The sequence below is a fragment of the Sander vitreus genome, chromosome 5, assembly GCF_031162955.1.
Source record: "Sander vitreus isolate 19-12246 chromosome 5, sanVit1, whole genome shotgun sequence".
Taxonomy (NCBI): Eukaryota; Metazoa; Chordata; class Actinopteri; order Perciformes; family Percidae; genus Sander; species Sander vitreus.
In genome coordinates, this window is record NC_135859.1 from 6314459 (window position 1) to 6335890 (window position 21432).

Genomic DNA, 21432 nt, shown 5'->3' on the forward strand with positions numbered 1-21432 from the left:
ATAAGTTAATTTTTTTTAATTTTTTTTATGATTTGCAGATTGCTGGAGCACTGCAGACGCCACAGATTCCTGTCCCAGTCAGGAGAGGAGCTGGCTCTGCTGCTGAGCAGCCTGCTGGAGAATCTGCTGGCGTACCGCACCATCACACATGACGAAAGTCCAGAGCACCGCATGAGCTGCACTGTCAATGTGCTGGTACGCCCTGTGCTTATATTACAACAGGATTAACATTGTTTGTGCATGTACATGAAGCAATCACCTGGGCTGTTCTGCAAATTGCTTCCGAGAAAACTTTAAAGAGTGTGCAATTGAGATTTCTTTTTTTCTCCTGCAGAATTTCTACAAAGAAAAAAAACGGGAGGACATTTACATCCGGTGAGTGAGAAAGAGGTGCGGAGCATCTGGTTCTTGGACCAAAGAGCTAACTGTGTCTAACTAATGTGCTCTTGTAACCAGGTACTTGTACAAGCTGCGAGATTTGCACCTGGACTGTGAGAACTACACAGAGGCGTCCTACACTATGATACTACATGCTGAATTACTGGAGGTCTCGGACACATCAGCAGTTTTTTTCAGATCAGATTTTTTTTAATGTTTGAGCTGTTTTACCCTTACTTACTGTATGTTACAGTGCTTCTAAATGTTCACCTGATTGTTGATTTCTGATCATTTGCTTCCTCAGTGGTCTGACAAACCCTGCGCGCCTCATCTCATACCTGGACGTGGGAAGCATGTATGGACCCAACAGGAGCTGAAGGAGAGGCTCTTCCTAGAGATCATATCTTATTTGGACAAGGGCAAGGTGAGTATTGACTGCTCTGCTTGTGAGCTGGTGTCACAGGTTCAGCATTGTGAAACTGGTTGGGAAGTTACTTAAGCCCTGTGGTGTGTCAGTATTCAAGTCTCTCACTGGCTGCCACCTATCAACTGTTTTCCCTCGAAGCCACGTGGTGGGGCTTTCACAGAGGACAGCTGGGGGGAGCCAGATGGCAACGTCTAGGTTGTGCTCCTGTGTTGGTATGTTTTTGTTGTATGTCTCCTTTTAACTGATCAATGCACATGTCTTCTCAGATGTGGGAGAAGGCCATTGAGTTGGGCAAGCAGCTGGCCAAGATGTATGAGAGCCACATGTTTGACTTCATGGAGCTGAGCCAGCTGCTGGTAAGAGGACACATGCCATCCTAAAACCTCTAAAAAAAAAAATAAAAAAAATAAAAAAAAAGTTAGCTTTGTAAACTGATATGAAAACAACTTCAACCTTGATGATTTTATTGTCAACGCCTCAGTAAAAGTAGTGGACAAGACCTGTGTTTCAGCTTGTGCAAGGATGAGGGTAGTTGGTTGAGGAGATGGAGAAGAGGTCTGTGCGTGTGTGTGTGTGTGTGTGTGTGTGTGTCTGTGCGTGTGTGTGTGTGTGTGTGTGTGTGTGCGCGTGTGCATGTTTACCCAACTCATTTGCACCCAGATAGTGCTTGATTGTATTATGAAGAAGCTATTTATTAAGTCTCTCAGCGTTAGCTGTTTAGTATGATTGTGCTCCAATCAATTCAAGCGTTTCTCATAATAACATAAACAAAGAAGAAGAACGCAACCAGATTCTTCTTTTGAAGATGTTATTAGATTTCATTTATTATGAATGCTTTTATTTTGTTACCACTATGCTCTGCAGTCTTACCATCTTCTTTGTCCTCAGAAAAAACGAGCCCAGTTCTATCAGAATATAATGCATGCAATGCGGCCACAGCCGGAGTACTTTGCTGTGGGATACTATGGCCTTGGATTCCCTTCTTTCCTCAGGGTAAGGAAATATTTACCTACTTCAGTAAATAAAGCCTTAGAGAAACCATCATGCATCGTGCTCATGCAATGATCTGGCTTTTTCTTTTAAACATTTCCCTGGACAATGTGCAATAATGTCGAATAAGGTTATTGGCTTTTTGATGACAAGGGAATGTCCGAATGAATACAGTCCTGTCACAGCATTGCAAAAGCACACCTCTCATATATTATGGGAAATCATCATTGATTTCAATGATTCAAACAATGATCATAATTCTAGCTTTTTATTGAGTTTCATATGTTGTATTGCACACAAATTTTCTCCTACAGAACAAGATGTTCATCTTCCGAGGCAAGGAGTACGAGTGGCTTGAAGACTTCAGCTTAAAGCTGCTCTCTCAGTTCCCCAATGCAGTACGGATGACCAGCACAGCACGCCCTGGAGACAACATCAGCAACTCCCCTGGACAGCGTATCCTTATTAGAGCTACAGTATGACCAGGCCCAAAAAATCTGACTGGACGCTACATGAACCTCCATAGTTTTTCTGACCCGAGCCCCAAGTTTTAGGCCAGATTCCGATTTAAAACAAACAAACAGAATTTCCATACTGTAACAGCCAAAACACACCGGGCGCATAAGCATCGCATATAGCAGAAACACATACACACACACAGCCTAGGCTACAATTACCAGTTTTCCCCACTCATCCTGTCTCGTTCTATCAGAGAGAGAGAGAGAGAGAGAGGACACAAGACACGAGACGAAGGTCGCTTTGTGACCGGCACGCAGAAATACGAGTCTGGTATGAATGGCCAGGCGCACGATCAGGCATCTATCTACGCTACGCGACACTTATACGCCCGGTGTGTTCCAGCTGTAAGTTGAATAGATATATCCAGAAGATAGGGGGTCACACACAGTGGTACACAGCCCCATACATTATTCATTACATTGCACAGACTATAAGGTCTGCGTTAAAAAAACAAAACATCGGGAACTTTGCGCATACCCGACGTGATTCAAGCCCTGGGGAATTTTGAGAAATTACAGCCTGGTTCAGGCCCAATCGGGTTCGTGCAGAAAATCAAAGCTTTAGTCCTCATATGGTAAAGCCCATTGCAGCCATGTTAGCAGCAGGGCTCAAGGGAAGGCAATGAGGTTTAAATTGGATGAATAGTCATGAAATGTAATGGAAAAAGTCATGTGAATAGGATGAATTGTAAAAAAAATGACCTACCCATAACTTTTCATCTAGATCATCAGGTCAATATTTAAATATGTCTGCTACTTTGGTTCATGACTAAATCTTTCCCACTGACATTCCCATCATCCTCAGCTGTGCTTGTGGTTACTGCTTATTAGCAAATGTTTGCATGCTAATTAGCTTCACTAAAATGGTAAATATGGTAAACATTATATCTGCTAAACATCAGCAGCATGTTAGCATTGTCACTGTGAGCGTGTTTGCATGCCGACGTCAGCATCAAGTACATAGGCCTACTAAGTACAGCCGCTAGCATGGCTGTAGACTTGCTTGACAATTTCAGGAGGAAAAAAAAGTAATCTGATACAGTGCAACTTTGCTTTGTCTGCTCCTCCACACTACTCTGGTCTTATCCTTAGCTGAACTTCACAGACATCCAGTGCTTTACTGTCAAGCCTGTTCTCACCGTGCCGCACCAGTTTAAAGACAAGGGGGTTCCAGAGCAGATATTAAAGTGCGTAACGGAACACTTAAAGGCTGATTTATCTTCTCGTGAACACCTTGGGATTTATAGTTCTCTGCTAACTCACCGCTGTCCCTGTTCTTTTGCAGCTATTACAGAACCAATGAAGTGGACAAGTTCCAGTATTCCAGGCCCTTCAGGAAAGGTGAAAAGGACCCAGACAATGAATTTGCAGTGAGTATTTTTTTTATTTTTTATTACTTCAGAGTACTAGCTCATATGTATAAGCACACACAGCCATAAATACTGGGTGGGGGGGAGTACAAACAATCCTGTGTCTACGCATACCTCACTCTGAAGATTAATAAATACATTCAAATGTCACCCTTTAATATTTTATTGATATTACTTCTGCTCCACAGACCATGTGGATCGAGAGAACAACGTTCATTACAGCCTATCGCTTCCCAGGGATTCTGAAATGGTTTGAAGTCAAATCTGTCTCTGTGGTAAGAAGCCAACTTGATGCTTTGTGGTTTCTTTTTTCAGTGTCTTTCACGTAAAAAAAAGAAAGAAAAAAAGAAATTGTCAAATTCATATTATACTTGATGTGCAGGAGGAGATCAGTCCTTTGGCGAACGCCGTGGAGACCATGGAGATGGCCAATGAAAAGCTGAGTAACCTGGTGCAGCAGCAAGCCTGCGATCGCTCGCTGTCCATCAACCCGCTGTCCATGATGCTCAGCGGCATCGTTGACCCTGCTGTCATGGGCGGCTTCTCCAACTATGAGAAGGTTTGACTTCTTTTGTTTAACGAGCCAGTTTTTCAGCTGAGTGCACACAAACACAGATAAAGACAGACAAGGAAGACGGACACTGAGAGTACAGAGCCCTGCACTGTGTTTGTTTAGAGTTGAGCTGTTTGCTGAATCGGGGTCAGGTTGGAAGTTCTTTTATTCGGAATAAGCCTTTGAGTTGTAACATCTCGTTTTTCTAGGGGGTCCTTAGAGACATAAAATATCCCATACAATCACAATTAGACAAGACAGTTAACAAAACAGCAACAAACAAGCAAACAAAGAAAGAATAAAACCGAGCACTACATATCGGAGGGAAAAAAGGCATCAAGATCAGGCGGAGGACGAGGCAGAGTAATAATTAAATTGGATATGAGTAATATGGCCAGTGGTAGTTACAGTGATATAAAGGTGTTATGGACAGGTACACTTCATTTTGTAATAAGAGGACATGGCATCTTTGAAGGAGCGGAGAGATGAAATGGATTGAATATTTACAGGTAGGTTATTTCAATCCGAGGGTGTTTTAAACATAAAGGCTTTTATGTTTTTTTTTTTCAGAAAATAAACAGCTGTGCCAAACTACACTCATAACAGATAAATCATACAACTGTAAGCATGCGATAACATACATCATACACATTTGTAAATCTCATGTTTCTTGAACATGAGTTCTGGCTGGCCTCGAGCCTGTTCTTAGCTACAAAGTTGAATTCATGTGGGAAGTGCTGTGGCCTCGTTGTCATGCTGTGGAAACCTGTTCATTTGTTGCTCACAGCTATATTTTGAAGAGTTTGTTTAAAACGCTGCCCAATTTTCCTCCTCTGTAGGCATTCTTTACAGACACCTACATCCAAAATCACCCCGAGGACCACGAGCGCATCGAGGTCCTTAAACAGCTCATCGCCCTGCAGGTAAATCCTTCCGCCATCATTGTCATTGACACCGGCCTCAAAGCAGAACCCATTCTGTGATACTTAAGTGCCCGTCTTCCCCTCCAGATCCCTCTGTTGGCAGATGGGATTCGAATCCACGGGGAGAAGACGACGGAGCAGCTGAAGCCCTTACACAACCGTCTGGTTACTTGCTTCCAGGACCTTCGGGAGAAAGTGGAGAAGCATTATGGCGTCATAACCTTGGTGCGTTGCCAGCCACAAACTCAATTTAATGTAAGAGGGTGCCAACTTAAGCTATTGGCCCTCCCGCCTTCCTATCAAACTCTTCTCATTCAAAGCAGAGTGTGCGTTATATAAGCGCAGGACCATAAATCTTCCTTTAGTCAGTCCATTGCAACCCGAGTTTTGCCTGTCATTGTGCTCCTCCCCTGCCAACATTCCCCGATGATGCTTAATCCCATTTGTGTGTCCCAGCCCTGCTCACTCACCGAGAGGAAGAAGAGTCGCGTGGGCTCGGTAGTGATGCCCTACATCCTGTCCTCCACCCTGCGTCGCATGTCTACTGTCTCAACCCTCTCCAACGCCTCCTCAGGCCTCTCCAGCGGCTCGGCATCCTCAGACGGACCCTCCTGCATTTCCTCCCAAGAGTCAGTCCCCTAGCATCCTCTCCCTGCTTCCTTTGTCTACCTTTCCCCCTTGTCTGGTTTTGTCTGACATTGTGTTGCCATCACTACAGAGACCGCTTTCTGCAAACACTGATTTATTTTTCTGTCTCAAATATAAAAAATGTCTTTGTGATTGTACATCTTTCTGCATCTCTTTCTTCTGCCCCTGATCATTCACAAGCAGTTCCTTGTTGTCCCGTCCCAGCGATCGCAGGACCTCGGTTTTGTCCCGCTCCGAGGAGGACAACAGGATTGCTCGAAAGAACAGGAAGGAATGGAGCGTGAGCAAATCCCAGGTCCTACTGGAAAGACAGTCCGATGCAGATGAGGTAAGGCTTTATGTTTTTTTATATTTATATAGATAGCCAGATAGATAGCCTTTATTATTAGACGCATGGTCCATTTAGAGAAAACAACACAATTTAAAAAAGCACAGATACAAAAGGACAGACACCAATTAAACAAGACATCTATACCAGTAATCCCATAAGGGTGACTGGTATCGCACAGCACTGAACCTCGGGTCAATCAGTTGTAAAATGACAGAGTTACAAGAAGAATTCAGGCGACCAATACATTTACACATTAGATTCCTCAGTAAAGCAGAGAATGTAATAACTCCTGCTTGACAAAACAATTCACTTGCACTACACCACCTCGGTTTTCTGAGTAGTATGCGCAAACAATCATTATAAGCGACCTGCAGCTTATTGAGGCTTGCCTTTTTGAACTTGACCCCCAAGGGGGCAGTGTAAAAAGCAGTACAAGACAGTATCCGAACACCAAGAGAACTTCCTGGTGAGCATGTTCGCTTGTATATATAACATGCGGCGCTGCCTATACATGTCATCATCATCAGACATTTGATCCGTGAAGATGTGAGCCCCAGATACTTAATTTTACAACAAGCAGTTAGCACTTGCCCTGCCAGATGAAAAGATGGAAAAATAAGGTCCTTATCCTCTTTCACTCTACAGATCATAACAAAACTCTTTTTGGCATTATGTTTCACATCAAATTGAACACCATAATCGGAACATGTATTCAACAACTCCTGAAACCCCGCACTGCTAGGAGAGACAACAGCCAAATCATCAGCATACATAAGATGGTTCACTAGCATGTTACCAATCATACATCCTGTTTTACACTGCCTTAGCTGGTCAGACAGGTCATCCATGTAAATATTGAAGAGGGCCGGTGATAGTATTCCCCCCCCCGACGGACTCCAAAAGGAGTAGAGAATATACACCCCCCCCCCATTTGATCTGCATGCTGTGATTGGAATACCAATTAACTCGGTCAAAAGCCTTGGAGGCATCAATAAAACCAATAAAAACAGAGGAATTTTGTCTTCTGTAGGTTTCTACCATTTCCTTTAGTGCATAGATACATAGATCAGTGCCATGCTTAGCCTGGAAGCCAAACTTATTATCTGAACTGTACAAATAAACACACAACCTATCTAATAAAATTATCTTTCCAGGACTTTTGATAATACACTAGCTAAAGCAATAGGTCTATAATTATCCACACTCCCCACCTTGCCCGCTTTGTCCTTAATGACAGGCACCAAAGTAACAGAGTACAAGAGTCTGGTAACAGACCATGGGTCATAAAGCCAGTAAAACGGGCCAAAAATGGCAAGAAGAACTGCAACCTTCGGGCTGGCCCTTTTCAGGTCCTCTGCAGTAATTTGATCTGACCCACTAGCTTTATTATCAGCTAGCAATGTATAAGCTTGATAGATCTCATTAGCTGTAATTCTCACTGTTTCACTATTGACAACATGTAAGGTGAGACTCCCTCTACGTTGCATGGTAATGATGCACTGTCCCTGTTCAGAGCTCTCACCTCCTTCCAGAAGCCAGTAACATCATTACCAAGGAGCTTTTCAGCCATAGAGTCCGCTCTTATTTCTTGCTCATGTTTATTGACATACTGAAGTGCATATTTATAACTAGCATTAGTACGCGTTTTGAGTTCCAAGACTGGCCCCTCTCTGGGCCTGCCTGCCTGAACCCAGGCCTCAAAAGCATCCTTAGCTTCAGCATGATGAACTGCCACATATTTATTCCACCCTGGCTTGATGCTGTGTCTTTTATAACGATAGATAAATAATGACCTACTGGCCTCACACACAGATCCCACAATACGTTCATACATGGCACAAAGGTCCTCACCGTGAGAGCTTATGTTACAATTTACATCAGAACACAAAACTGCATCCTTGCTCAAAATACACTTACATCAAGTGCATCAGATCTTCTGCAGTATGAACACACATCTTCATTAGTGACCTTAGACTAGTCCAGTATATGTGTGTATATATGTGTGTGTGTGTGTGTGTGTGTGTGTGTGTGTATATGTTCTGCTTTTTACAACAACGCACTTCCACTCAGGTGAGTATATTAGCTGTGTACTCGACCATATGATCCTAATATTGAGTTTGTGCTACTCGGTTGGGAATTGGGAGTAGCTCCATTATGCTTGACTGCCTTCTATATCTTTGTTTTCCGGTGTTAATTCCAGACTCCTCCAGAGAAGCAGCAGAGACCCAAGAGTTTACAGTTAGGAGACCGACGGCTTACCCTGTCCCTGTTCCAGGGCGTTCCATCCCACCTCAGCCTATCGAACCCTCTCAGCCCGCTACCTGCCTCTCCACACACACCTCGCACGCCACGCAGCTCCAGTATGTAGCAGAACAACTACTGCTCTGACAAACACCGCACTGCATGTCATCATTTTAATTTCTCTTAAAAAAAATAAATAAATAAATAAATATGCCTTGCACACAGAAAAGGAAGAATACCATGCCTGCTAACCTTGTGTAAGCACATTCTGGTCTATAGCCCTAATCAGGTCACACACTCATACACACACACACACACACACACACACACATACACACACACACACACACACACACACACACACACACACACACACACACATATATTCACAGATGCATGCGCTCTGAAAGGCTTTTCTTTCTTCCCTCCTGTGGTAGGTTATTCATCGCTTCTCAGTGACAATGATGTCAATACCATTGACACCCCAGGGACCCCCCCACCCATGCCTCCGAAGAAACACCCGCACGAGATTGACAACCCCGGCTTCTCTTCAGAGGTACAACTGCTTGGGGAAAATAGCACCCTCTCAATGATGCATATTTAATGACGTGTAAGCGTTAAAATATTCCGTTTTTTTTATTTTTTTTTATTTGAAGTCCTAACATGAACTCTCGTCTCTCCTTCCCCACAGTTCACTCCTCCACTACCAATGAAAATTGAGAGCAAGCCTCCTCCGCCGCCTCCGAAAACGCGGAAGTCGATGTTCCCCACATATGAGCAGACCCCCCCCCACTAAGAAGTGCCACTAATTCTCTGATTTGGCTGTGATGATAGCTCAGACTCATTGCAGAAACAACACAGTGAGGTACACATGCAGGACCATCTACGTGGGATGTATGCAAGATTTTCAGCGGGGGGGTGGGGGGGACAAGCTTTCTTCTGCAAGTCACTAATAATTCCAAAGCAGTCCTCTGTTCTCAAGTTTTAGCTGATGTTTTGTTTTTAAGCCGCAAGAAAGAATTTTATGTGGGTTTATATTCATAAGAGGGTACTACTGCGCAAAAATGGATATATGATTTTGGGTACATAACATAAGGTCACTACAGCCTTAGATTGAGTGTGTGTGTTTTAAGAGGTAATGAAACAGTGATTTGATGCTTAAAGAAAAAAAAAGAAAAGTACAGACTTGATCACTCGCAGGGAAAAGGAATGACCAATGCTGCAATGTAATATTTAGCTTTTATGTGCTGGAGTGACACTGGATGACTTCTTTTCCCCGTTTACCGGCATTCCATATTTGAACAGGAACACGCTGCATTAGACACATGTCAAACTTGATCAAGAGCAGGGAATACAATGTACAGAATGTAACTGTATGTTTGAAATGTAGTGATTTTGTCCGATGATGGTGTTCAGTAATATTTTGATCAAACCCATTTCCCCCAAACCACAATGTTTCAGAGACACTGGATGGCATTAATGAATGTGTTGCAGATTATGCATTTGTTTTGATGTTTATGATGAACTGAATACTGTAACTGATGCTTCCAAACTGCATCACGTTGATGTTTGTTTTCAGCGGAAGTACGTTGTTCTTTAAAGGGATAGTTTGACATTTTGGGAAATGTGCTGTCTTGCCGAGTTAGATACTCTGTCTGTACCAACCTTACATCTGTATGGTAAATATGTAGCTGGAGCCAGTAGCTGCTTAGCTTCGCTTAGCTTAGCATAAAGACTGGAAACTGGAGTAAACAGCTAGCCTGGCTCTGTATAAAGGTAACAAAATCTGCCTACCAGCACTGAAGCTTACGAATTAACGTGTTGTATCAAAATAAAAATGGGTTTTTACGAGGGGTTATGTGGGGTTTCACACGGAGCAAGGCTAGCTGTTTTCACCTTGTTTCCGGTCTTTATGCTAAGCTAAGCTAACTGGAGGCTGGCTACGGCTACATATTTACCGTACAGATCTGAGAGTGGCATCGAACTTCTCATCTAACTCTTGCCAAGAAAGTAAATAAGCACTCTGCGCAACATTTGGAACTAGTCCTTTAAAGAATCCTAGACGCTGTATGGTACACACACAAATTCCTTTGAAGTTCACTTTAGTTTTATATTTCAGGTCTTTTTTTTTTTTTCAATTCATTATTGAAGTGTAAATTATTGCTATTCATTGAATTTTAATATTCCCATTGTTTTGCACACCCAGCGTGTACAGAGATGGTTTATTTTTATGCAGCATTAATTGAGGTTCATTTCAACCTACCGCTTTACTGTGCGCTGTTTAAATGTTTTACAAGAAGCAATGCCATTTTAGTGCCTTCAGAGTGCTAAATCAATGCATGTAACGCTGTTTTGAAAATGATCAAATTGAATCAATAATTAAGTGTTTTATTCTCAGATCTTCAATTGTTTTACAAGGGATTCACTTTTTTTGTACACTACGCATTTCCTAACCAGCATCAAATACATTTTATGCAAACAATGCCTCAAGAGATATATAATGATTTTTTTTTACGAACAAACTGTTGACTGAACAAAAATAAAGACTTGTTGAAAGACCAGCAAACTCTGATTTTCTTGATTGGTTTTTAGAAAGGCGTCTTCTTCGTCTCTTTACCACAATCCTGTCAACACAGTGAATACAGATTAGTCTCTGTGCCCTCCTCCTTGGAAACTTGGCACTCACACAGACAGTCATTTGGACGCTGATGATAGGGTGAAAAATTACCCATTCAAGCTCAAAACATCTGACAAACTGGCATGCAACTGTTGACTTATGCATTTCAAATATAATTACAGTAGGTGTTGGAAAATGAGGCTTCTTTGTCTCACGCTGATGCAGGAGCTAAAAAAGCATCATCTGGGGAGGCCATCTGCAGGGAGGAGTTTATGATCTTGGGATTTATGGGAGTTGTTTGATGGGTGCTGGTCTTGCTAATCTGGATTGCTAATGGCCTGTTCCTTCCTGTCAGATAGTGAGGTATGGGATATCACTCTCCGTGCAAGTCTCTGGAGCAAAACAACATTTGAAGTGATGTTCACCCATGCAAGGAGAGCAGCGTTGCAACTGCCAGGTTCCGCTGGATGCACAGGAACATTTATGTAATCTGAGGACATCGAACAGTCCCGTTCCTTTCATGTACATTGTAGATGTCTTCCCAGGCTACTCTCAACTGACAATACGCCAATGACACATTTGTGTCTAACTCTAAGTTATATAGAGACTGAGGTCTCACACCCACACATGCAGTTTCCATTACCTTGAGACTCAAAGAAAGACTCCATGGAAAGCAGTTGGTTAAGTTTTTCCCAGTAGAAAGCTACACAGATGGAAAGTCTTTAATATCTTTTTACAAGTACAAGTACATTTACTCAAGCTCTGTACATAAGTGCAATTTTGAGGTAGCCTACTTTTTTTTGGTATTTCAATTTCATGCTACTTTATACTTCTACTCCACTACATAGACTGTATAAAAGCTCTCTACAATTCAGATGAAAATATACTTTTTATTCCACTATATTACTATAAAAAACATATAACTTAATACATTGTTAAAGATTAAACCAGAGGTAACAAACATTTTGGGCTTGTGACCCCTTATGATGATGATGTCTTTGAGTTGTTAGTCAGTCCTTCCAGAAAAATGCTTTTTTTGGTGATTGTTACGGGCAAAAATCCTTGATTATGCGGCACGTTTTCTTAAAAAATGCGATGGAATATGCTGGATATTTATGCAATTTTATGCGATGAAATTGCGGGGAACTTGCAAGAACTGCAGTTTCATCGTGGCTTCATCACGGGGTTTGCAGCTTTTCGATGACGTTCACGTCGCGTAATTACGTCACTTCATAGCGTTCCCATGGCAACAGGGGAAAATGGCTGCTCTTGTGTGAAGTAAACGCAACATTTTTCAAGATATATGTGACTTTGTTGCAACAAAAATGCAGGGATTATGAAATCATGCAAGCCCTGCATATTTTGCGCATTAATATGCAGACTTTGGCTGATTATGCATTGAATTATGCGATCGCATAATCACGTTTTTCTGGAGGGACTGGTTAGTTAGCAGTTCCACCAAATACATTTCCTCTTCTCTAAACTTCTCACATCGTTTCATTTAAATAACAGCTTGAGGCCCAAACTGGTCAAATTATTCAATATTTCACCCCAAAATAATGTATAAATCATCTCACGACCCCTCGGTTAGGAACCGCTGCATACTTGCTTTTAACCAAAGATCCTCTATACTAAATCCATCTCTGTTATAACCATGGATTTATTGACCGTCTCTGTTTTAACCATGTATGTATTAAGAGAATGGTTTTAACCAAGCGTTCGCGTACGTAAAATGGCTGCCACACGTATCCTGCGTTTCTTTTGGAGCGTAGGTTGTGCACGTCTTCAGAAAAATTAACGCTACGTGTCTGCAAGATGCAATTCAGCACATGAACGTGGGGGGCAGTATATCATCTGACAGGCAGGTCAGCAGCTGTTCCACACTCCATCCATAGACTGTAAGTATCTTTGACTCCAACTCCAGCCAAGGAATATCTTCCAGTCTCGGCCAGGGATGATATGGCCCTGATCTGCCCCCTAGTTGATACGTTTAATCCTCCAGCTACACGCATAGTACGCAGGCAAGTATGTGAACAATGCCGTTTGTGCCGCCGCTTGTCTACGCGTACGCATTGTTAAAAAGCAAGTATATCGCCTTTACGCTACCTGTGTAGTTAAATTGAACTAGCTCCACTTCGACTTATAGGCCTATATGAATGCAACAGTAGGCCTACTAACAATTTATGTCAGTCATGAGGGAGACATTATTCTGTAGGAGTACTTTTACTCTTGATACTTTCAGCTGTAGCCATCTTGGCTGGTCAACGGCGCTCCTCTTTACTAAGCTAGGTCTAGTTCGCTGTAGTGTCCCCGGCGAGAGGGACCAAGCCAAAAATGACGCCATCAAGTATTTCGCGTAAATAGCCAAGGCTCCGCAAGTTATCAGTCGTAACAAACCTGCCCCATATGAGATAAGTGGTTGTGATTGGCCTGTCCGTGAAATTACAAATCCCACTATGGCCACGCCAACACACGCCCTACGAAGCAGCTCGCTTGGTTGGGGTTAGGCATTTGACCTAGAGTGTTTAAGGTTAGGATAGCCGATTGGTCAGGGGATAGAACAGTTAGCTTAGAATGAGCCCTTCATATCTACATGGGGAGCGGGTCTTCTTCCACGTTGCTCGCCGTGTTGCACCGCGTGTTTCTACAGTAGCCCAGAATGGACAAACCAAACACGGGCTCTCGAGAGGGCCTTTCACTTTTTTTACGTTACCTGAGGGGCACCGTAGATTATTCTAATACATGCTCGTAAAGGGAATTTAGAGAGGGGTATTCAATTGGTTGCAATCTGCAACCTCACCGCTAGATGCCACTAAATCCTACACACTGGTCCATTAGGCACATTTTGTAAAAATGCCCCTGTACTTTTTCAAGATTTTGAATGCAGGAATTCTACTTGCAATAGACTGTTGAATTGGTACTTTTAAAAATCTAAATACTTCCATCATCAGAATAATATTATTGTATTCCATTATTGAGTGTTGCATCCATATTGCCCAGTCTTATAATGAGCTGTTTTTGCCCCTGCCACGCCAAACCCAACTCCTTCCAACAGAGAGTGAAAGACAGGGGATGGGATGCAAACCAAGGCCTTGGTACGACTTAACTCCCACACATCAAAGGAAGATATGGCCTTTCTTACTTTGTCCATTTAGCTGCAGGAGGGATCTCAAGCCTCTGTGTGGAGTGGGATTAGCTGCACTATTGTATCTCTGCTTTGAACCCCACTTGGTGATGCCAGGGGGTGTAAACTAATGGAGCATTGCAAAGAGGTCTGAGAAAAGGCAGTTGGACTGATCAGTCTCCCCGAGTTGGTCAAAAAAGTGTCTCGGAACACACCGAAGCGACGAGACGTAATACGTCTCCATAACAGCAGGCGGCGCTAATCTGTATTATCGCTCAAAAAATGAAAACCAGCAGCTGATTGGACGAACGCGTCTCATGGATCTGGCTGCTGCTTCCGGATTTTGAATTTTTCGAGCGGCCATTACTGGCGGCTCATTCAGATTACGATCTCATATTGTACTAAAATAGTTTGATTTGATTTAATTTTTTTTTTTTTTTTGGATTTGACAAACAACATGATCCAAAGGATAGCATATTAAAGTGTAAACACTTATTTCCAACATGGTCCTTGGTGTTAAAACATACAACACATAACGAAGACCTATTTCAGGTCAAAGACAATAACATATAATACAGATCATACAAGGTTTATAAGCATTCTAAAATCAGAGAATCATAAATCATATTAAATAATCAGTCTACTACTCTAATTAAAAGATATTGGCTACTCTATTCCATAAAAAAGCCTTAACCTTGTGTCTAAAAGCCCCTCTGGTATTTACAATTTTGAGGGAAAGCGGCAGATTATTCCACAATGTTATACCTGTATAAAAAAAAGAACCTGTTGTTGCATTGTTGACTCTGGGCACTTTACAAGAACGGACACTGGCCCTAGTATTGTGATTATGCTGTGTATGAACCATTTTTATATGGGAATGTAGATATTTGGGAGCAGAGCCATTTATGACATTATACATATGATTCAACTTTAACTGCTCCACTCTTACATGTCCTGGCAGCAACCATTCCCTTTTAAAAGCCTCTCTACCAATATGAGTCCGGGGGGGTGCACCGAAACGTGTTTCTGAAAACACTTTAAGTGAGAAATAGGCCATGCAGTTGCTGAATCTGTCTTCATTTCAGATCGACAAAGATCAGTTTAAAAGATTTTCGTCAGATTTTGAGAGGCTCATCCCGCTTGCCATTTCCGGGTGAGTCCCGACTGCCCTGTCTCCGACTGAGCATGTCAGGTCGGCCAAAATGAAGGCCGACTGCTCCCCCAACGGACGACGGCACGGAACACACCGAACAGACTCGAGTCACCGACCTCGCCAGACTGTCCGACGGCCGATAATCGGCCCGGTGTATAACTGCTTTAAGACATTTTAATGAATGGAGATAAAGCAGGACACTAGTCATTACTGAAATTGCAAGCACAAAATGATAAAAGAATAAGTCACTTCAAAGTTCAGTTAACAAGTTCAGACAATGACCACTTGATTTCAGCACAAAGACCTCCTCAGGTGTGAACTTTTGCAGGAGCGCTGGGTTTCGCCTTTTGTTCAGGCACCTTCAGACGAGCCAAACACGGATATATATCCAGGCAGACATTCAATTCATGTATCAGAGCTTTCCAAAACGTCTTTTTCCCGTAGATCAGCACCGTGGCGGTGACAGTCGTGTAGATGGACGTGAAGAAGAACATGAGCATGATGATGTTCTCGCTGTTCATCATTATCTGGTAGTTGACGTACAGGTCGACCGTGAGGCAGAGGATGAAGACGGCCACTAGAGATAAAGCCATCTTGATCACCCTCATCTGGGTGCCCAGCTTGGGCCCGTGCGCCGCATTTGTGCTGGCTTTCATGTGACGGAGATGGATGGCCAGGTGGACAGAGATGGAGATGCAGCATTTCACCATGAGCACCCCTGGCAGCACATCAGCCAGGATCAGAAACATGCCTTGGTAGATCTGGCCAGAGGACGTGTTGGGCATTAAAACCCCACAGACTATGTTGGCTAAGGTGAAGTTGCTAGAGTTAAACACCAAGAGCATGGGCATGCAGGTGCCCAGGCCGCACAGAGGGATGAGACAAACAGCTAAGGTGACGTGCCTGAGGATGGCGGCCTGGATCTGTGTGTAGCAGTGATTGGGGGTATGTACCAGCTTGGTGCTGTAGTAAAAAGTGAGAAAGCTGGTGTCCCACATGATGGTGAACTTGAGGCTGTGGATTAACAGAATCATGACGGTGTAGGGCATCGCAGAGATTTGGCACTGACTGTCTAGCTCATTCATGGTCATCCAAAAGTAACAGAGCAGCTGATGAGCCACGTCGGCCACCGACAGAGCCAGAATGATGGTCTCACACGGACTCCATTTCTTGTTCTGCCTGTAGTTCCACAGACTCACCAAGAAGATGTAGCCATTAAAGAAGACGGTCGTGACAGCAACCAGACCTGTCATTACCCAGAGGGTCAATTTATTCAATTCATACATAATGACAATGATTTTACCCCAAACACAACTGCAGTGTAAACCTTTAGGAGAATAACTTAATCTTTATTCCTTCTATGTGGCACTTGGCAGTCTGTGTGGGGTAATGAAGTGTTTTGTTTTTTCTTTGTTCAAAGAGATGACAAGAAGGCCAGAAAGTATGCACACACACTCCAAACCAGAGGTTTCTTCATTTGTGGTTCCACAGACTCAGTCACAGTTTGTCGCTGTCGCTGGGACCTGGGGAAAAGATTCACACATTTAGCTTTTGAAATACATGAAACAAAAGCTAAATTGGATCAGTTCAAATCTTCTATTGTGGTTAAGAAGATACATGAAATCTACAATTTATGCAGATCTTACAACAATCGACTTTTCAAGCAATTCCACTGGCGCAGACAAGTTTCCAATATCACGAGTCTTGCTAGAGTTGGGGCGCGCTGTCTTTAGTTATCAGTCTTTTATCCGCCTTGACGTTCCGACTAAATCCAATGTGTTTGATATTATCGTAAGTTTTAAGTCTTGGTAGTGAAGTCTTTGCAAAATCCTATTGTCTGTGATTAAAACCTCAGTGACATCACGACATATAGATGTGAGATGGAGTCAGACTTTAGTCTTTTCAAACTCTTTTCACAGTCTACTAGTGTATGGTAGGGATTAGTCAAATGCAAAACGAAGTATGCTATGTGTAAGTGTTAGCTGATGCCTACCATACACTGACACCATCTCACATCTAAAGACAATCTGCCATAATGTCAGTTTTTAGTCACAGACTGTAAGTTTTTTACTACCAAGACTTAAAATCTACGATAATACCAAACACGTTTGATTTTGTCGGAATGTCAAGACAGGAAAAAGACAGCTCGGTCTGAGTTTTATGACCACCTTACACCAGACGATTGAGACGACGGGAGCGCGCAACATCTCTAGCAAGACTCTCATGATTTTATTCTGATATTGGTCATTTGTCTGTGACAGTGGAATCACTTGAAAAGTCGTTTGGTGTAAGGTCAGCATGAGGTTATAATGTTAGAGCAATTAGTTTAAGAAACATCCGTTTTTACCTCAAATGAACCTCCCATGGGTCGGATGGACTCAAGGTTTCTGCTTACACTTTCAATGCCCGCTAGTTGTACAATACGTGGTCTGTCCTAATACCCTTGGCTGCAGTTGAAGAATCCTTTGTTTTGTCTTGTTCATCCAGGCGTTAATCCTAGCCCGAAGTTGTCTGCAGGATGCACACAGCAAGGTGACATCCTTGGATTTACGAGTTCCTTGACTAGGATTTATATATTTATATAGAAGCGGTAGATTTGCATGAGTTATGACTACAGGTAGTGGTGGCGGTGTATTTGCATTTAGCCAGGATGGGCAGGATATGTGCTCATTATGACTATCCGGGGCCTTTACTGTATGTCGATCAGTGCAGCATGACAGCTCAGCCAATCCGCAGACCACAATGCACCCGACGCCGCATGCAAATGGGATTTTTCCAGCAGCTCGGCCAACATATTTCCAAACACCAAACCACACACACGCACACACACGCACGTGCACGCACGCGCACGCACGCACGCACGCACGCACGCACACACACACACACACACACACACACACACACACACACAGGTAAATCTATTTACCTGATAAGAAAAGCAAATCACCTCTGAATCACATTCAGGAGCCTTTCTAATGGACCACCTTATCACTGTAGTTTGTGCTGTGGAGGACACTAACTTTGTAGACAGGCTTTTAACAAGACATTGACTTAAATCACATGTCAATTTATATTTCATTTAGATTTTGTGTTTCACATACTATCAAATCTTAGCAAACAGGATTATCATGGCTTACCGGCTTCTTTATCTATGTTTTTCTTTATGACCAACACTTTACTGTAACTTAGTTTAATCTATTATTGTAATGAATAGTTCATTTAATACCAAACAATCCAAAGCCAAATTTCAAGGACAGATTCTGTCTTTTTGCACAATAGCCAGTCCCTCCAGGATTTCGCGATGTCGCGATCGCGCCAATTCACGCGAATTCCACCAATCGGCGCGAATTTGGTGCGACTCGCAATTTTGACCAATCACCGCAACTTTTCCGCACATTTGACCAATAACCTGAAGTTTCCCGCGACTTCAACCAATCCCAGCAGTCCCATGTGCCGTCAGTATGTGACTCTGAGAGCCAATGACCAAGCGGGAGTGAGAGAACGGCCACGGGTTGATCATTTCCTTGTTTCTGATGAAGACGAGACGTGTGTGACTGACTCGAACATCTCACATTTACCAACAAAACGGACAGCGAAAGACCGTGCAAAACATTTCAGACCGTCCTGCCAACCTGTCTGCATTTTAACATTAATGTACGCTGTAACGATTTTTCTCTCTAAAGTCGCTGGAAGCTGCTGCTGTTTCAATCCTGTCGGCTCTCTGCAGTGGCTGCTCAGTTCCCCCCCGCGACTGACACGTGCACACACACACGTGCACACACACACACACAAACACACACAGTGGATGCAGGAAAAACCGGAGATGAGACGACACGATGACCTAAATTGAGGACAGCTACGCTCGTTATTGTAAGTGCAATGATGAGTTAAAGTCCAATAAGTAACGTTACTTTATCAAACCGTATGAATGTGAATGTGTGTCCCAGACCAGGTTAGGAAATGAACTAACAATGTAAAGATCAACAAGCCATGTTAAGTTCAGTTTTGATTCATTCAATAAACTATTATTTTTTGTCTTAAATCCACCAGCCATTTTCATATTATACCAACATTTGCAGCATCCTGAGCCTTTTTGGTAAGGTTACATAGGAAATCTCAGCCCAGAGTCATTTTATTCTCCCCAAAACAAGTTTATTTTTTATTTTTAAAGAACTAAAAAAAAAAAAAAAAAAAAACTTTCACTGTCTCCCGCAACTTCATTGCAACAAACATACAAAAGGCATCGCAACTTTTATGCCAACTTTTTACAAAAGCTCCCGCGAAATCAGGCATTTTGGGCCGCAACAATCTCAAAAAAAGGCCGCGAAATCCTGGAGGGACTGAATAGCATAACAAAGCTCATTTGCATGCAGAAACTCTTTGACTCTAGATGTGAAAGAACATTCTGCAGTGGGAGCCTTTGCTTTAAAAACAAAGAGAGGAGAATTACTATGCCAACACTGTGAGAAGTTCTGCCCTCTAAGAAACATATTATTAAAAGAAGAGATTATGTGTTTTCTAAGTGAGGTTGCCATACAAATATTTATAATGAATTAAATATATATAGTATAGTAATAGTATATAGTAAGTATATTTTCCCGCAGGTCATGAAGGGATCAAAAGACAGACTATGTATGCACTTAAAAAGGCTTTTGTACACAGAGAACTGGTCCCTCTCATGGATAAGCATCTCTTTATACATTTGAATTGAGCAAACCAAAAGATACAGACGAAAAATTGCCACGTTTCAAATTGTCTTCATGTTAAGCAAACAAGTGACAAAGTCAAACACTGCAGAGGGACATGGTAAACATGTTTGTCTGTGTGTGTGTGTGTGTGTGTGTGTGTGCTTAAGCGGGCCCTTGGCAGAATTTATTACCAAGGGCCCATCAACCCTCACCGCTGCAGGCATAGTGGTTTGGCTGACTCTGGATTCGAAGAGTGGCAGCTTAAGGTTAGCCCCTCCACTACTGGCTGGTAGACTAATAACTAGTTTACTGGCTGCTGAGCAAACATTGGAGAAACACACAACACATACCAGGGCAATTTTGCAACACTTTGTTCTGCAAATGAAACATTCTCCAGGAGGCAAATGCACATAAGAGGGTCAGAGGCAAAATTGCCTTCACTGTCTCCCATTATTCTGATACAAAAGCAGCTTTAAAGCTCCATTGTGTAATTTTTTGAGTTGATTCTTAGCAAAAAAAAAACCTTTGTTCTTTCACAAATATGTGCTCATTCATGTGTAATTACTTCCACCAACTAATCAAAGTATCCTCGTAAGCTTAGAATCTGCCATTTAGAATCATTCAGAATACATACGCCACAGCGCGCCTCCATCTTTAAAATACATTAGCCAAAGAGGGACATAACTCTGCCTTTCGCGCTTTTACACTCAGTGGCACTGTGACGAATGCCAGGGAGGGGGAGAAGATTACTCGCAACTGCCGGCAGATTTGAAAGCCTGTGGAAGATGGAGGATCACACCTATTCTCGAGGACTTGTAACGGAGTCGCCAAGGAAGTTATAAAGAGAATTAAAACCACAACGCGACAAAGGCAAAGCAGCAAGACCAAAGCTTTCTTCTCGACAGGTAATTCTGCCTATTTGTGTAAATTCGAAGTTTTATAGTTACTTGGCTAACTATAGCATGGTTGTGCATAACGCTAGAACGACGTCTAGGATACTTTTCCTCGCGTCAGTGATAAAAAAGGATTGTCTACTTTGTAACATAAACGTAATCATATGTGTCGTGATTTCCCCGGCAGACAACTCACGTCATGTGCAGTTGTAACATAGCTACAGCTAGAACAGCTGCGTGTAAACGATGGCGATACTAAGAGCTAATTTCGGATTCATTGACATGATTGTTCATACTGCTCAGAGAAATATGTTAAAAACACAAACCTCCTTTGCTTCTCTCCTACGCTGTAAACATTGCCTTACACTATTAATCTCGTACAATATACAGAATAACGATAGCACAGAAGTCGTACTTCTTGGAATAATACAGCCACCGTAGAAGTTAAAATGCGCTCGGAATGGGAGGGGCTAGAAAGTAATATTCAGTTGGTTGTCATATACAACTTTACCGCTAGATGGGAGAAATTCTTAAACAATGTAGCTTTAAGTTTGAATATATATTTATTAGGGCTGTCA

General features: G+C 42.5%; 2 protein-coding genes across 4 annotated transcripts in view; one reads left to right on the top strand and one right to left on the bottom strand.

Annotated features, from left to right (window-relative positions):
• dock5 (dedicator of cytokinesis 5) overlaps positions 1–10945 on the top strand; it is a 39759-nt gene extending 28814 nt beyond the window's left edge. The window contains exons 34-51 of one of the 3 annotated variants that reach the window (XM_078250262.1): positions 39–195; positions 335–375; positions 457–547; positions 683–802; positions 1072–1161; positions 1694–1798; positions 2110–2251; positions 3419–3500; positions 3599–3683; positions 3872–3958; positions 4066–4242; positions 5076–5159; positions 5247–5384; positions 5616–5788; positions 5988–6135; positions 8339–8498; positions 8817–8935; positions 9071–10945. In XM_078250262.1, the coding sequence (XP_078106388.1) occupies positions 39–195; positions 335–375; positions 457–547; positions 683–802; positions 1072–1161; positions 1694–1798; positions 2110–2251; positions 3419–3500; positions 3599–3683; positions 3872–3958; positions 4066–4242; positions 5076–5159; positions 5247–5384; positions 5616–5788; positions 5988–6135; positions 8339–8498; positions 8817–8935; positions 9071–9175 (2104 nt within the window). In that variant the 3' untranslated portion in view covers positions 9176–10945. Of the gene's footprint in view, positions 1–38; positions 196–334; positions 376–456; positions 548–682; positions 803–1071; positions 1162–1693; positions 1799–2109; positions 2252–3418; positions 3501–3598; positions 3684–3871; positions 3959–4065; positions 4243–4806; positions 4855–5075; positions 5160–5246; positions 5385–5615; positions 5789–5987; positions 6136–8338; positions 8499–8816; positions 8936–9070 lie in introns of those variants that run through there. The other 2 variants (XM_078250263.1, XM_078250264.1) reach the window with 2 other exon arrangements.
• A 4439-nt stretch (positions 10946–15384) lies between these two features.
• tas2r202 (taste receptor, type 2, member 202) lies at positions 15385–16777 on the bottom strand. The gene has a single exon (XM_078250275.1). The coding sequence runs from the start codon at positions 16557–16559 to the stop codon at positions 15582–15584; it is 978 nt and encodes a 325-aa protein (XP_078106401.1). The 5' UTR covers positions 16560–16777; the 3' UTR covers positions 15385–15581.
• Between the last annotated feature and the right edge of the window lie 4655 nt (positions 16778–21432).

What these genes read in the sequence shown, in the direction of transcription:
- tas2r202 (XM_078250275.1), bottom strand. Translation starts at nt 16,559, where the DNA reads ATGTATGAATTGAATAAATTGACCCTCTGGGTAATGACAGGTCTGGTT.